The sequence below is a fragment of the Sebastes fasciatus genome, chromosome 11 (genome assembly GCF_043250625.1).
Source record: "Sebastes fasciatus isolate fSebFas1 chromosome 11, fSebFas1.pri, whole genome shotgun sequence".
Taxonomy (NCBI): domain Eukaryota; kingdom Metazoa; phylum Chordata; class Actinopteri; order Perciformes; family Sebastidae; genus Sebastes; species Sebastes fasciatus.
In genome coordinates this window covers 12689569-12704343 of record NC_133805.1, presented here as the reverse complement: position 1 = coordinate 12704343, position 14775 = coordinate 12689569, and the positions used below count along the sequence as shown (strand labels likewise).

The following is a 14775-nucleotide window of genomic DNA, read 5'->3' as shown; positions in this document are numbered from 1 at the left end:
TCGTAATATTACGAGAATAAAGTCATAACTTTACAAGAAAAAAAGAAAATAATATTATGACTTTATTCTCGAAATCTCAGATTTATTTATTTTCCTCAATGTGGCCCTAATCCTACCGTCGTACCATAGACCTACAACAATGATAAATAGAAATGAAAATGTAAACAAAGAAAACAGTAATTAATGTCCATGTTTATAAATCCACAGGGAGCCACTGGAGAGGAGCTAAAGAGACCTCTGAGTTATGAAGTTTAACGGTCAGGCGCGGCGCGGGCAGCCTCTTCCGGAAAGTAAAGAGGTCCTCAGAGTAGTCCTCGCTAACAAAGCAGGCTTCTAAGATGTCGGGAGAGGTTTATCTCCTGTGGCTCCTCTCGCTGCTACAAACGGTGAGTTTAATAACACTGAACATAAACAATGTGGCCGCTCAGTGGAGCTTTATATCGTTATCTTAGCTGTCGGTTGTCAGCTGTCTTAACGTGATGTTCAGTTTTATGAGCCGCATCCTGCTGAGCTTCAAAATGACGTGGCTCTCTCCTCCTAACCTGAGAGCCCTGCTGGAGGACGGATTCACGTGTTAGATAACTGATTTATGTTATATATAACATGTATAAACCGACTGGTTTGCCGAAATGTGTGTGTTTGAAAGAAAGGCAACTGTAAACGAAGACTTCCGGTGTTATAAATGTTCTTGTCCCCGTCACAATCTGTCCTAAATGAGCCTTTAAACAACTGAAACTAGTCACAAGATTAGTATTAGTATTATTATTTCCAGCTAGAGTCATAGAGTAACCGCATTGACAAGGAAAGAGAGTGCATAATACAGATACACACGCTCAGATACAGCTAACATTAGATAGGGGAGTATTTCTATGGGGTAATTTGAGATGACTAGTTTCCTGAATCCTGAAAGAGACAACAGATTACCCGGATGTAAATACTCATGCTCATTATTATATTTATTATTATTATTTCAACATGACAGTATATTAAGTAAGTAAGTAAAGTTTATTTGTATAAAACCTTTCACAGATACAAAATCACAAAGTGCTTTACAATAATAAAAAATACATCAGTCAATATTAAAAGTAGCAATGACAAGCACAGGGCTGTCAAGCTAAAAACAAAACAAACAAATGAGCACAAAGACACATAAACAGGTAACAAATACAGTCAATAAAAGCAATAAATTAAGTGGAGATACATAGTAACACCAGAAAACATTAAAAACATTTACATACAAAAGAAGCATAGCGGAAACGTAAACAAAGAGCTGTGACAAACATAAAAGGACAACAGAAATTAAACAAAACCAACATAAAATATTTAAAAAAAATAGATAATAAAAAAAAAAAAGACAACCCAAGAGTATGACAATAATTTCACTTAAAAACTTTAAAGGTATTGCATACATTCATTGTTTTCATTGCTTTTTTGTTTTGTGAGGAAGAAATTGTTGACAGATATAATTCCATTTCTTTCATCAATACAAAGAAATTAGGCTTTTTTTTGGTAAGTTTACACTTGTGAATGTGGAACTTTGCGAGAATTAAAATTAAGTTAATAAGAAAAAATGCATTACTGTCTTTTTCACTGTAATCATAGAAACCAAATATAATATTTCTATAGTACAGTGCAAAATCTGAGAAAATGTTAACACGTATAAAATTGACATCTTTCCACAATACACATGTATATTTACAGGACCAGAATAAATGAGAGCAAGTTTCAGGATGTGATTCGCAGAAGGAACAATTTACATCCATGTCACGCTTTAACTTTTGTAAGAAATGTTCCACTGGATAGAATCTGTGGATCAACTTAAATGACACCTCTTTTACCTTATTTGTTAGAAGGAACTTTTGCAGTAAGGACCAAACTTTCTTCCGGTCAATATCACTAACAAAATTCCTCAATAAAATGTTGAAACCGTGCTGTCCTGAAACAAGGCCCTTATCCAATCCTGGTCATTATTAGCTTGTCTGTCAAGGAAAAACTGACAAAACAAAAGTACCTGAAGCATCAGCGGAGTCCTCTGTTATTCAATATGACACCCGGTCCAGGACATTTTCACTACACTTTGTTCTTTAGCTGCAAACAGGATGAACACACCTCACCAGACTGGTAATTAGCCTGCCTGTTTACCCACATTCCTACCAGACAAGCACATCTCTTGTACCTGAGAAGTGTACTGAAATGTTTTATAATTAAGTCAAAGTTAATTGAGTCTAGTGCTCTTATTTGATAATCCATTTTAAGATAAGATACGATAAGATATTCCTTTATTAGTCCCACAGTGGGGAAATTTGCAGTGTACAGCAGCAAAGGGGGTAGTGCAAAAAAACAAGAAGCTAGCACAGTAAAAAAAGAGCTAAACAAAATATGAACAATTAACTATAAGGAAATATAAAAATAGGAGCGGTATATACTGTAATCACAATAAACAGACTATTAATAAAATTGCACAAGTGGAAAAATGATATTGCACAGTGATAATGAAATGAAATTCCACCTGAAAATAGTCCTCATCAAAGGAAAATACCAAACATTTGCTGATTACAGTTTCTTTCCACATCACAAATCAAACAAATGCTTTGTTAAGAACTTATGTAGTTACAGCGGAAATTGTCAGTTTAACAATGAGAATCAGTCAAAAAGTAGAAACCTAGTAATAATAAAGTAATCAAAGTCGTGTACTTTGCATCTCAATGGATCAAAAGAAAGACAAGCCATACTTTCTCCATTTTAAAGATGAAATCATACCATTCAAAGTTCAATCCCACTAACACAAAAGGAAAAAAAGGGGTAGGAGGGTCCGTCAGTCAGGGGACAGAGATTGCAAGACAGTGAAAGAACAATAGAAAAGATTGCCATTTATTAAAGAACATATCAGAATTAGCTCCCACTGTATATCTAAATCTTCTCTAGCTTTAGAAAGGACCTGGTGTCACTGAGCCAGTGAGTGCTGGAGGGAGGTTTAGTGGACTTCCAGCGAAGAAGAAGATGCCGTCTCGCCTGTAGGGAAATGAAAGCGAGAATATCTAATTGCTTGGAGGTGTAACAGTTAGAGTTTTCTGGAAAACCTGAATATGGCAGTATGGGGAGATAGATAAAGGACTCTTAAGATGTCACTTAGGGCTTAGATTCTTTGATTAATTGAATACAAACTTTGCAGATCATAGATGATGATATGTTGTAGTTTTAGCACTACTGTCCTATAGGCTGAATAACACAGAACTTGTCATTGTAATTTAGAGTTATTCACAGCACTACATACAAGTCACATCACAGTTCTCATCTGTGTTTGTTTCAGGATTTTATTAAACTTTTAAAGCATTCAATTATCCACAATGTCAATTCCTAATTTCAGGCTTTTTTATCAGTAACTAGGTCTGCCTCTCTCTTAGTTGACTAATTGGTCGTTTTGGTTTTAGTCGACTAAAACTTCTTTAGTCAGTTTTTTTTTTATTCTTTTTCCATGCTGAATGACTAATTTCTAAGAAACTTATGAGCACATCTCTGGTGAACACAAGATTTAAAGTGGTGCTTTTGTGTGATTCTTTGTGGAGAAACTAAATTTTACAGCTCTGTCGATTTAATCAACTAATCGATTAGTCGACAAAATTGTATTTCTCTGGTCAAGGACGGCCATATCGGCTTTTTTATCCTCACGCATCTGCATATGAGAAGTAAGCACTTTATTAAAACGTGGCCTTGTATTTGTTCCTCTCTGTGGGACTCTTATCTCTCCCTTCCTCTCCCCAGCTGTCGGCGTACGGTGCCGATCTGTCGTCTGAGGCGTGCCGGGAGCTGGGCTTTTCCAGCAACCTGCTATGCAGCTCCTGTGACCTTCTCGGGGAGTTCAGCCTCACCAAGCTCCAGCCCGACTGCGGGCATTGCTGCCAGCAGGAGGCCCAGATGGAAGGGCGCAAGGTAAAGGGAACAACAGGCAAACAGAAAGTAATTGCCTGTCTATATGCAGTCACAGGGAGGGGTGTGTTACAAAGACCTTATAAAAGGAGATTGTAGTGAGAATGGAGGAAATGTAACCAGAAACCAGGTAAACAAATGCGCATGTAGTAAAATGATCAAATGAAAGGCGTTTATTGTTATTCTGTGCTGCATGACTTGACAAATGTGATGACGCACAACAGATAGTTTATTAATTGTTGGGTCTTGAGCTGATCTGCAAGCAGGCTCTAGTTATTTGCTGAGCTTCACAGACGACAGGCTCCTCAGTGGACAGTAGCAGCACTCGGAGGACCTCCGGGTCAGAATGTGTCACGTTTATTGACAGGATCACGACCTCCGGCATTTGAACTGCTACTAAAAACAACCTCATTTTAGCCTCCCTGTCGCTGGGTCTGTTGACACTGTTTGCAGCTGTGCATCAGATCTGAGCTGCCACACACAAACTCTGTCAGTAGCCGTCCGTCTCAATCTCCTTCTCTGATGTTCGGAGTCGAGCCTCCTTAACCCCTAGCTTGACACTCCCCCACGGGGGTCAAAATACCAAGTTTTGTGGTAACGAACCTCTCTGTAAGCAGCGAGGAGGTGTAACTGTGCTCCAGTGATTACAGCGGATTCAAAAGGAGTCCCTGTTCGGCTCTGAAGGATAAACACTGAGTCAAGTGATGGTGGAAAAACAATGTAATTCTTCTTTGATTAAGCAAAGCCCCCAGAGCGTGTGCAGTATCCTAGCAACTGCACCTTGGGAAAGTGAAGTGCACACCTCATTACACCTCTTGACGATAACTCTGTTTCAGACAGACACTTAGAGGAAAGATTACTCCTCTTTCTCCTCGCGATTTGAGTGAAAATGTCACTTAGAAGAGCAATTGTCTGTGTCTCAAGCTGCACTCTGAGGGTACCAGCAGAAACGACAGTGTCACTAAGCACATTTTCTCCTCAGACAGCAACAATTATCTGCCTTAAGAATTCTTTCAGTCTCGCAATTGACATCAGTGCCGTGTCATTAAACCCTCTGAGAAATGGCTTATTGCGCAGCCTTGTCAATTAGTAAGATTCACTGGGCATGGATGGCATTTCGGTTACTCATTTTCAAATGTGTGCTCGTTTCTCCGCAGAGCACCACGGTGCACATATACAGTATGTTCCAGCATTGATGATGCTCTGATGAAAGCCACCAGGGCAGAACCGTTGGCATGTTTGTTTGACACGGCCAGAATAAATCGGTGAAGTTGAGATTAGTCATCTTCGTCCTTTTTTACCTTTGGGTATTCAACGTTGGAACTTTATGAACTGTAGGTTTAGCACCACAAACAAATACTGGGAAGGCACATCCTCTCAAAGACCTAAGCACTATACTGCATGTCTCTGTAGAGCAGGAAAACCTTCCTGAGAGTCTCTCGGGCCAGACTGACAAAAACAAAACATGAGAAGCCTTCATTTCAGGCCTTTTAAACCATAGAGGATACGTTTGGCAGTGTTCTATATTTTTTCTTATCATCAATGAATCCCATGAAAAGACCAAAACCAACAATGACCCAATCCCACTTACAAGTAATAGTCCCCAACAAATAATAAGAATCCTTTTATTTATATAGCACTTTTCAATGCCAATAGAAGAATGTATTCTTGAATTCAAAACAGATAAAAGTGTAAAATATATCAAAGTGCATATATAAATCCTAAAACAAGCACAATTTAAATATGTTATGACTAGGGCTGTCAAAGTTAATGCGTTAACACAAATTTGTTTTAACGGCACTAATTTTTTGAACTCATTAATGCAACTTGCGATTTTTTAGGTTGTAGTGGGCTCAGTTTTAAAGCTACAGTGGAGATACTGGTATCATATGAAACTAGATAACCCAGGGATCCATTGGTACCAACCATGTCATACTAGCTTGTCGGGAAGGAGGATAAATAACGCTCCAAACTTACGCTAAATTTTGGCGAGGAAAAACTGGCATGGCCATTTTCAAAGGGTTCCCTTAACCTGGAAATGGGTTCTATGGGTACCCACAAGTCTCCCCTTTACAGACATGCCCACTTTATGATAATCACATGCAGTTTTGGGGCAACGTTTGCAGAAAGCTGCAGTGCCCAGCTGCTTTAGGAAATTATAAATTAGCCTTGTTTAAAACATGCAACTCTATATTTGTGACCTGTTTTTAAAGATGCATGTCTTCAGTAGGAACTAGTGGGCTTGGGGCTGAGGGTCGCCCACAAGCTGGGGAAGTCAGAAAGTATTGAGAGACTGACTTAACGCATTGTTAGTTTAGGTGTTTTCATGTCAACAATAAGAGGATATATAATATTGCCAGCCTTATCCTTTAATCTTGACTCACACCAAAAATATTCTTAAAACACGTTCGGAGGCTTACAGAATCATTATGTTGTCTTGTTGAAGAAGGGTTGAATGATTCAGAATAATCCCCAATTAATGAGGAGAAAAACAACATCGTTTGAAAGTCTTGATTTTTGTGGTTTTAAATATCACATATCCTAATTAAACTTAGAAGGAAAAAAACTGTTGATTAATTTATGATCAGGACCTGTTTTTTTTTTATTCTTTTATTGACCGTACCACCTCATTTATAAATATCACCATGTTTTAGGCTGTAGTGAACATAGTTTCTCTCAGCCTGCGAGGTTGTTGGAGTGCTTAGAAGAAAGATAAAGAGAATACATGGATGGAGTAATTGAGAAAGTAATACTTTTCATGCTTATGCTCATTAGGAAGCATTTTGAAACATTGAAATGCTCCAAGGAGTCCAGTTAGAGCGCTCCATCAATTGTTTCCTAGTTTCCCGCTCTCAACAGAGTCGTGACTCCGACTCTCTGATCTGCCATGTGTGGTAAAATGAAAGGCATTGAAATTTAATTTCAGCATTGCTGGATTGTTTACAGGAAGACGGGTGGAAGGGAAGGAACGGGAGAGACGATCGCAGCTTTGCATACGTAATTTAATTTGCCGCGTGAAACCGGCCAACCCAGGCCATTTACCACTCTCTCTCCTCTTGACTGAAACGGCGAGCGTGGTCGTGAAATACTGCCGTGACACTCCAATTTCCTCTAACTTATTGTATATTGGTGCTGGAGGTCTGATTACAAGTGAGTCCTGCACAAACGGCTATCCATCAGCCCTGCTCCATATGCACAGCCTCACGGTTTAATGACCCCCAAGGAGTCGCCTGGACACGTTTATGAATCAGTCTGGCTGAATCAAATTACTCCTCCGGGCCAGGCGTCCTACCACCACCAGCAGCAGCAGCCCGTTCTGTCTCTGTGTGCGGGCATTGATGTGTGTGGGGGGAAAAAACTCCTTATGGACTACCTGACAATGTGTCTCTCTGCTCACAGCTCTATGGTGGGGCCATCCTCGAGGTGTGTGGATGAAAATTGGGGAGGTTCCCTCAAGTCCAAGGTGAGTTCTCTATTGGGACATGATTATTCTCTGATGTTTATTACCTTTTTTTCAGCTCTTTCCTGCAGCTGAGCTTTTGCTTTGTGTGATTCTGTGTCTTGATCAATGGGAATGTGTTTGTGAAACGTATCCTCCTGAAATCACGTTTGGCAGTAGGTGGTCTAAAACGCCCGAGGGCCGATTTTCAAACAAGCTTTTGAAGTTTTTTGTTTTTTTCCCCCTGTGTCTTGGGAGCAGACCTCCCATCTCTGCTCAGTGTAACATTTGGTTAATTCAGTGTCAGGTTACGTTGATGGACTTACATCAGCTCGCCTCAGTATGGGGGTAGACGTCTGGAGCCCCGTCTGCGCCATATGGCTGTCGTTTGTTTTCCTCAGCTGTAGCCATCCTGTGTTCTCAACTGTCTCCGCCGCTGTTAACGCCGCATTCCCAGGAGGTTTCGCAGTTGTCACTAATTACAGACCTCGGTGCTAAAATAGAAAGGCTAATTGACTGATTCATTACCTAACATTTGTCTCACTGGTGTTTTTTTTTTTCCAGCTTTTGTCAGGAGTGACAAGCCGAAGATGTTCAAGGGTCTTCAGATCAAGGTAGGGATGATATAATCTCACGCACATGAAATTACATCTGGATAAAAATATGCAATTTCAAAGACAAATCAGATTATGTCAATCAGATGACTCACACAACCATGTCTCTGAATATCTTTCATTAGTATTGAGGGCAAACCTGTCTTCCTAACACTTTCTCTCTCGCCTCCCTCCCCCCCTCCCACTTTGCAGTACGTGAGAGGCTCAGATCCTGTACTAAAGCTTTTGGACGATAACGGGAACATTGCTGAGGAGCTCAGCATCCTCAAGTGGAACACAGACAGTGTGGAGGAGTTCCTGAGTGAGAAACTAGAGCAGATATAGAGGCGTGTATGTTTGTTTGTTTTTAGTCTTTAGTTAAAAGGTCGGTTCACCCAAATTACAACACCTCTAGTGGTGTGTAGCCATGCGGATATTTTCTGTTTTATGTGTCTGAGATTTCTGCTTCCACCTTAAAGTAAATGGAGTCTTGTTTGTGGTGCTCGCAGCACTGAAAAATTACATTTAAAATATTCCAACAGCAACTTGTCTTTCTAGAAATTGTGTCCTGGTCATTGCAGATAAACCACCTCACACACTGTCAGCGGTTTTCATTGGAACTACTTTCTGCTGAAGAAATAGTTCCACTGAAAACTGAGACACTATTTCTGGAAAGATTTGTCACTGTAAATCAAATTTTTCAATGTTTTTGAGCACAACAAACAAAAATACACTCTCCTCCATTGTCTTTAGGTTGCGACAGAAATCTCAAGAGAAACTCTTGAAAGCAAATAAAAACTATCCTTATGGCTAAAGTCTACTAGGAGCTACTGAGAAACATGCTTTTTTTCATAATTTGGGTGAACCGACCCTTTAGTTATTTACCAATTTGTACACAACTTGGCCTTGATAGATGGTTGTTAAATCACTATATGACTGTTTTTGTATCTGAAAATCCAGAATTTCTTGTCTGGATTTTACCAAATAACTTATGTGAGAGTCACGGAGCCCCGACGGGCAGCACACTCAAAATAATGATCGACAATACAGATGAATCGTGGCTCAAAGCGGGGAGGGGTTGAAAAACAATAATGCACATCATGAACTGTTTTCGTTGTCTACCTGTGGGAGTTTACGTTCCCCTTCTGTCTGTCTGATATTCTCGTATGATTATTTTTTTATAACGCTCAACATTGTGACTGATGGGATTTGTAGTAAGAATGAATCCTAGTTGCTCTCCAGATGCAGAAGTCTTTGCCGAAGCACCCGTTAGTGAAGAGCTCACAGTAAACCAGCTTTTGGGATGTGAGTTCTGATGTTCTGTTTGTGTTTGTTGGCATCTTCTGCTCTGAAGAGAAACTGGGTTTATTTTGGATGCTTGTTTTTGAGCGAGTGAGGTGACCGTTTAAATATGCAACAATAAACAAAGTCTCCGATGATTTTTCTGTCAGTAACTAATTTATTTCTTTAATGGTAAACAGAAGCGTATGATAATAATAACACAATCATCTTTGTTACTTTATGAGCTCAGACTCACCTCATACTGATTTAAAACCACAGACATGAATTTGCTGACATCTAGTGGTATGAAACAGTATTGCAACCCAGTTGCTGCGACAGGTGGACACATTACATGCAGGTACACTAAAGCAGTTATATTAAACAGGTTTAGAAAGTGGCTTCTTCACACTAAATTGCTAAATGTTTTCCCAAAACTAGCTCTAAAATATATCTCTAGAACTATTACACTAATATCTATGTGTGTGAGTAAAAAGCTTTTCCCTTTCAAATGGGAAAAAGAATATTTATGCTCATCCCTTTTACAATTTCCTTACATAATTACAGTTATCTATGGATGTTAGATTTTGCCCTGTATTTTCTTATCGGTTATTCCATGAAAGGGAACCAAAAACCATCTTTTCCGGTACAGGACAATGCAACATGAAAGTGCTGATTACAGGAATATACTGTATCAAGAGACACCCTGACCTGGATTTACCATCTCTGACTTCTCCTGTTACATTTTTTCATACAGCTACCAGTCTGGATAAACAAAAAGCATCAGTGTAACTCCTGATTTTACTTTGCGCAGCTTCTTTTTAAAGAAAAGTGCTGTTAGCAGTTGTTTAAATAGAGCAGATCATTACTGCAAGTTGGCTACAGATACAGTAGCTACACTTAAACCAGCGCATAGCAGGGTTATTATATTAAATTAAAACTGAAACTAAAACACAAATAAGCAGTGAAAAACATTTTTATTAAACTGAAACTAAATAAAAACGTTATCCTTAAATTAAAACAAAACTGAAACGATATTGCCTGGTTAAAAACTATTGAAAAAATAAAATAAAAATGAACATAAGGCATTCATTTCAGTTTTATTTATTTTTGTAGCTATAATATATCACATCATAAAATATATAATATATCACTACCAAAAAAAGGAGACGGCTTGAATTTCCATCTATTCTCTTGACACTGAACCACAGAAATTGAGCGTTCCAGGAGATGGTGGTATGCTGCAATTTAACATTAAACATTAAACATGACCATTCTTACACAGTTCTCCAGACATGTATACGGCTACATACTTGAGAAATTATACCTGGCCTTAACAAATACTAAATATATAAAAAACTAAAATTAAACCTTTCTGAGAAACTGAAACTAAAGTAAAACTAGCAAACACACTTTGAAAACGAACTAAAATTAAATGAAATCAAAGTGTAAACTAAAATAAAATAAAAACGAATTGTAAGTTCTAAACTATTATAACCTTGGTGCATAATGCCTTTACTCTTATACTGTATATAAGTCACGAGTTTCACATGTCAATAATCAGATGCGTATATATTATATTATACCATTTATATTCTTGGAGAAATTCAAACCACATATTTCACAAATCAGTGTTTTATTAACATCAGAATAAAATGATTTAACACAGCTCAAGTAAAAAAAAAAAGTTTCAATTACACACACAGCATTTATAAATATCCAGTAACCACGGAGATGTGCATGTGAAAACTACATATTTGTCCACAACTCCAAACTTCTTCTTCTACATGTTGGACTGCTGTTACAATGTGAGACATCATTGACTCCCGTTATCAGATAGTAAAGACGTAGTATTGAATGTGAGGCAACTAAAAAAACATACAAAGCATGCTGCAGTGAACAGCTAAAAGCAAACGCCTTAGCAAACACTAATGTTGGAGTTACACATAATCTTTCTTGCCGCTCTCTGAATGGTGGTCACCGAGGTCGGCTTTGGTGCGGGGCTGAGGTTTGTAAGCGACCCCCGGGTAACTGAAAAAAAAACAATAGTTAACAGCATAAAATTCCGCACAAAACAAATCCACAGACATCAGTAGATGAGCAACTATAAATCTGTGAGGAGGCAACTCACTGTGGTTTCTCATCTTTCACCATCTCCCTGAAAGCCAGTGACTTCAGGATGCCACCAATCAGCAGGATGCCTCCTCCTATCCAGGCTACAAACAGAGCAGGGCCAAATGTGTATCTGTGAAGACAAACGACACGTATACTGTATAGGTCCTGCATGAGAATAATAAATCCCTAAACACAAACAAAATAATCATCTTTACGTCCTACCTGGGTATCGCTCCTCCTCCTATCCCTCCTCCCATCCCTCCACCCATGTTGTCTCCGTATCCTCCTCCTCCATAGTTGGTGGACATCCTGAAACTGGCCACAATCTGATTGCCGTAGATAGAAGCTCCTGCGATGCCACACACACCTGAGAGAGAGAGAGAGAGAGAGAGAGAGGGTACACAAGAGTGACACAAAAAGTTGTTTATTTACTTCACAAATAAACCGTTAATATGTGAAACTCCATAACAATCAGAGATGTCAGAGTGAAACCTCATGTTTCTCATGTGATTTGTAACCATACCGGCGATGATGAACATGATGCCGGCGGTGAGGCTCATCTTGGCCTTGGTGGTGTCTGGCATGCTGTTCATCGTGAGGCAGGTCAGGGAGAAAACGGATATCACCGCCGCGAGGATGCCTAACACCACGCCCACGATCATCAGGGCTCGCACGGCCTGGAAAGCACCTAGTGGACGGAAAACACACCCTCATACTGAGTCTGAAATTTACTGATTAGTTCGTTGTATCTTACTCTACCAAGAAGCTCTACAATGAACAATAATCTGCATCACGTGTGGCATAAAATCATGCGTCTGACAATTTTGCCTTTAGACCTCATATTGCATCATAATAATCTTCCAGAGAAGAAGATGTATTTAACGTGATAATGTGACCTGTATTCTCCTACAGTAGGCGTGCTGTAGGAACCTACCCTTTGCTTGTTGTTTGTTCTGTTTCTGATAACTGTGTTGACTAAGTCTGTCCATTAAAGTGACCAGAATGCACTGGGGCTAATGCAAACACAGATAGGAGTGGGCTCGACGCCCGAGCAAGAGTTAGTGTAAGGACGACAGAAATTATTTTAAAATATCATTAACTAATTTACACTAAATAGTTACAAGGAGAAGCGTTTTGCTTCCCTTTACGAAATGATCTGATTTATCCTTTCAGCACCTTAGCAGTAAAAAGTACTTGTAGATTTAGAAAGTGTTTTCATCTCTTTTATCAAACCATTCGATCCCTCATTTTACCCCTCACCATTTCCCCTTAAATTGGCTTTAAATTTAACAAAATATATATTTCTACACTACATGACATATTTATATATATATTTATCTGTTCCAGAACTTTATTGAAGCTATTTGGTGTTTTTGAGTGACCGTTTAGTGACGGTTTAAAAAAAAAAAAAAAACAGGCACTGGCTGCCCATGTCATCAACTTTTTTCTTTATTTTACATAGTATTTTACAAATATTTGGCATGAAAGTGACACAGAGAGAGGAAAAAGTTGGCCTTCTATGTTGCTTACACACATCATCATGGTTCCATGCAACTGAATACGACTTGAAAAACCTCCTTCCTTGTTCATTTGAGAGGAACTAGTTAGGCCCTCTTGGATCTTGACAAGTAGTGAGAGAACTTCCGCGAAACGTACAACTTCCTGAAACTTTGTTACTTGCTGCATCATCGTTCCAGAGCCCAGACTGCTTTAATGTCCTCAAAAGATTAACTTGTGGCCTTGGCAGTGAAGGGGACTTATTCTAGACACAGTTTGTGTTTAATTATCAGAACAGCAATGGCCTCAAACTCATTGGAGAAGCACTGCACATTCAAATACAAGAGAGTCTCGTCCTACCTGAGAAGCCCAGGAGGCCGTAGAGCGGGCGACACTCGGTGAACCCTGACGAAGCGGTCTCACAGTCCTGCCACAGACCCTTGTAGGTGTAAACAGACGTCACCACATCCCCCTGCCTGTCCTTGACACTCCATTTGTTCATTGCAGTAGCAGCGATGAGGGCTGCTGCACCGACCAAACCCAGAATGAATCCACCGTTCTGCAGGACCGAAGGCGCCATTGTTGTTTCCTCCTTCAGAAGTTAGAAAAATATATACTGGGAGGCACAGGATGGTCTGTGCCCAGTTTAAATAGATGAATACTTGAAGTATAGCTGTGTAAATGAGTTGGTGCCAAAGGTGAGCAGGTGTGTGGTGTGCGGGCAGAGGATGAAAAGTGACACTTTGTAGTGATGGCGGCGTTGGGTGGAGGCGGTTGGGTTTCGCCCAGTGGGTGATACAGCAGCGTGGGTTGGGCTACCTTGTGCTGAGAGGTGTGGACACAGTGGTGATAGGCGCACCTGGCACCTAAATAAGAACTGTTTAAATGTAAATACGGGAAACTGAATCACTGACTCCGACGGGGCTTCAGGTGAACCGCCGACGGTTGGTCAGGGAGTAAACGATGCAGTCATTTGCCCCGCCGACGCCCTCACACACTAAAACATGATGCAGAACGGACCACCAGACAGGAAGCGAGACAAACACAACAGAAAATAACACACTTGACAAGTGGAGATTCTCGATTATGACATTATCCTGGAAAAGAACGTAAAAGTTCATATCAGGTGTGAGAAACCAGTAATGTAAAAGGTCAGAGGTCAAGCTCAGCTACAGAGCTGCATCCCTGGACCTTTGAATTGATACAGATTTGGTGTTTCGCTTGAGGACACTTCAGCAAGATGAAATCTTTCCCTCCTCCAGGGTTTCAAGTGAAAACCCTCTGACTCTGGGCGTCCAGGTGGCGAAGACTTTAAGATACTAACCATGTAAATTACAACGTCCCTGATTCATGTCCAGCCTGAGTCATGTTACTTTTCTGCTGTGTAAAATCTAATAAAGGCAAAAAGATACCCCCAATGACCCAAATATACAGATGCAGCATCCTTCCTGTTTAATAACTCTACAACACAGATAACAGGACGAGCATCACGAGTCGTCATATGTGGAGACCGAAGCTCAGTGGTTTCAGTGTGACGACTCATTCCCTCTTACTAACTTTGAAACAAACAGCACCTCATACGATTTCCATGATTCAACATATCACCTTATCGCTCTGTCAACAACTGGGGAGGAGAGAAGTTTCTATTCTTCTCTTATCGTGAGCCTGGCTCTCGCTCTCCCTCTCACAAACACACACAACGAAACTCATACAGCAGTCGCCAAACATGATGGGACTAAAGAGGATTTAATGTTATGTTCGTCACTTCAATTGAACTTCTGTTTTTTTGCATTATAATAATATCTGTTTGTGTAAACTTCTGTTGTACATCTTATCGGTCAGCTTGTTTAAATAAGAGACGCTCAGGGTGTCAGGAACATGAAAACACACTTCCCCCCCAGTTATTATTACAACTGATATAAAATG

General features: G+C 39.8%; 2 protein-coding genes across 2 annotated transcripts; one reads left to right on the top strand and one right to left on the bottom strand.

Annotated features, from left to right (window-relative positions):
- Positions 1–245: 245 nt before the first annotated feature.
- On the top strand, positions 246–9398 carry selenof (selenoprotein F). Its single transcript, XM_074650747.1, has 5 exons — positions 246–386; positions 3763–3930; positions 7327–7390; positions 7931–7980; positions 8173–9398. Exons 1-5 carry the CDS (start codon positions 339–341, stop codon positions 8302–8304), a joined length of 462 nt encoding a protein of 153 aa, XP_074506848.1. The 5' UTR covers positions 246–338; the 3' UTR covers positions 8305–9398.
- A 1409-nt stretch (positions 9399–10807) lies between these two features.
- Positions 10808–13805, bottom strand: cldn18 (claudin 18). Its single transcript, XM_074650745.1, has 5 exons — positions 13210–13805; positions 11876–12040; positions 11575–11719; positions 11369–11482; positions 10808–11268 (listed from the first exon to the last, which is right to left on the bottom strand). Exons 1-5 carry the CDS (start codon positions 13427–13429, stop codon positions 11178–11180), a joined length of 735 nt encoding a protein of 244 aa, XP_074506846.1. The 5' UTR covers positions 13430–13805; the 3' UTR covers positions 10808–11177.
- Positions 13806–14775: the final 970 nt, after the last annotated feature.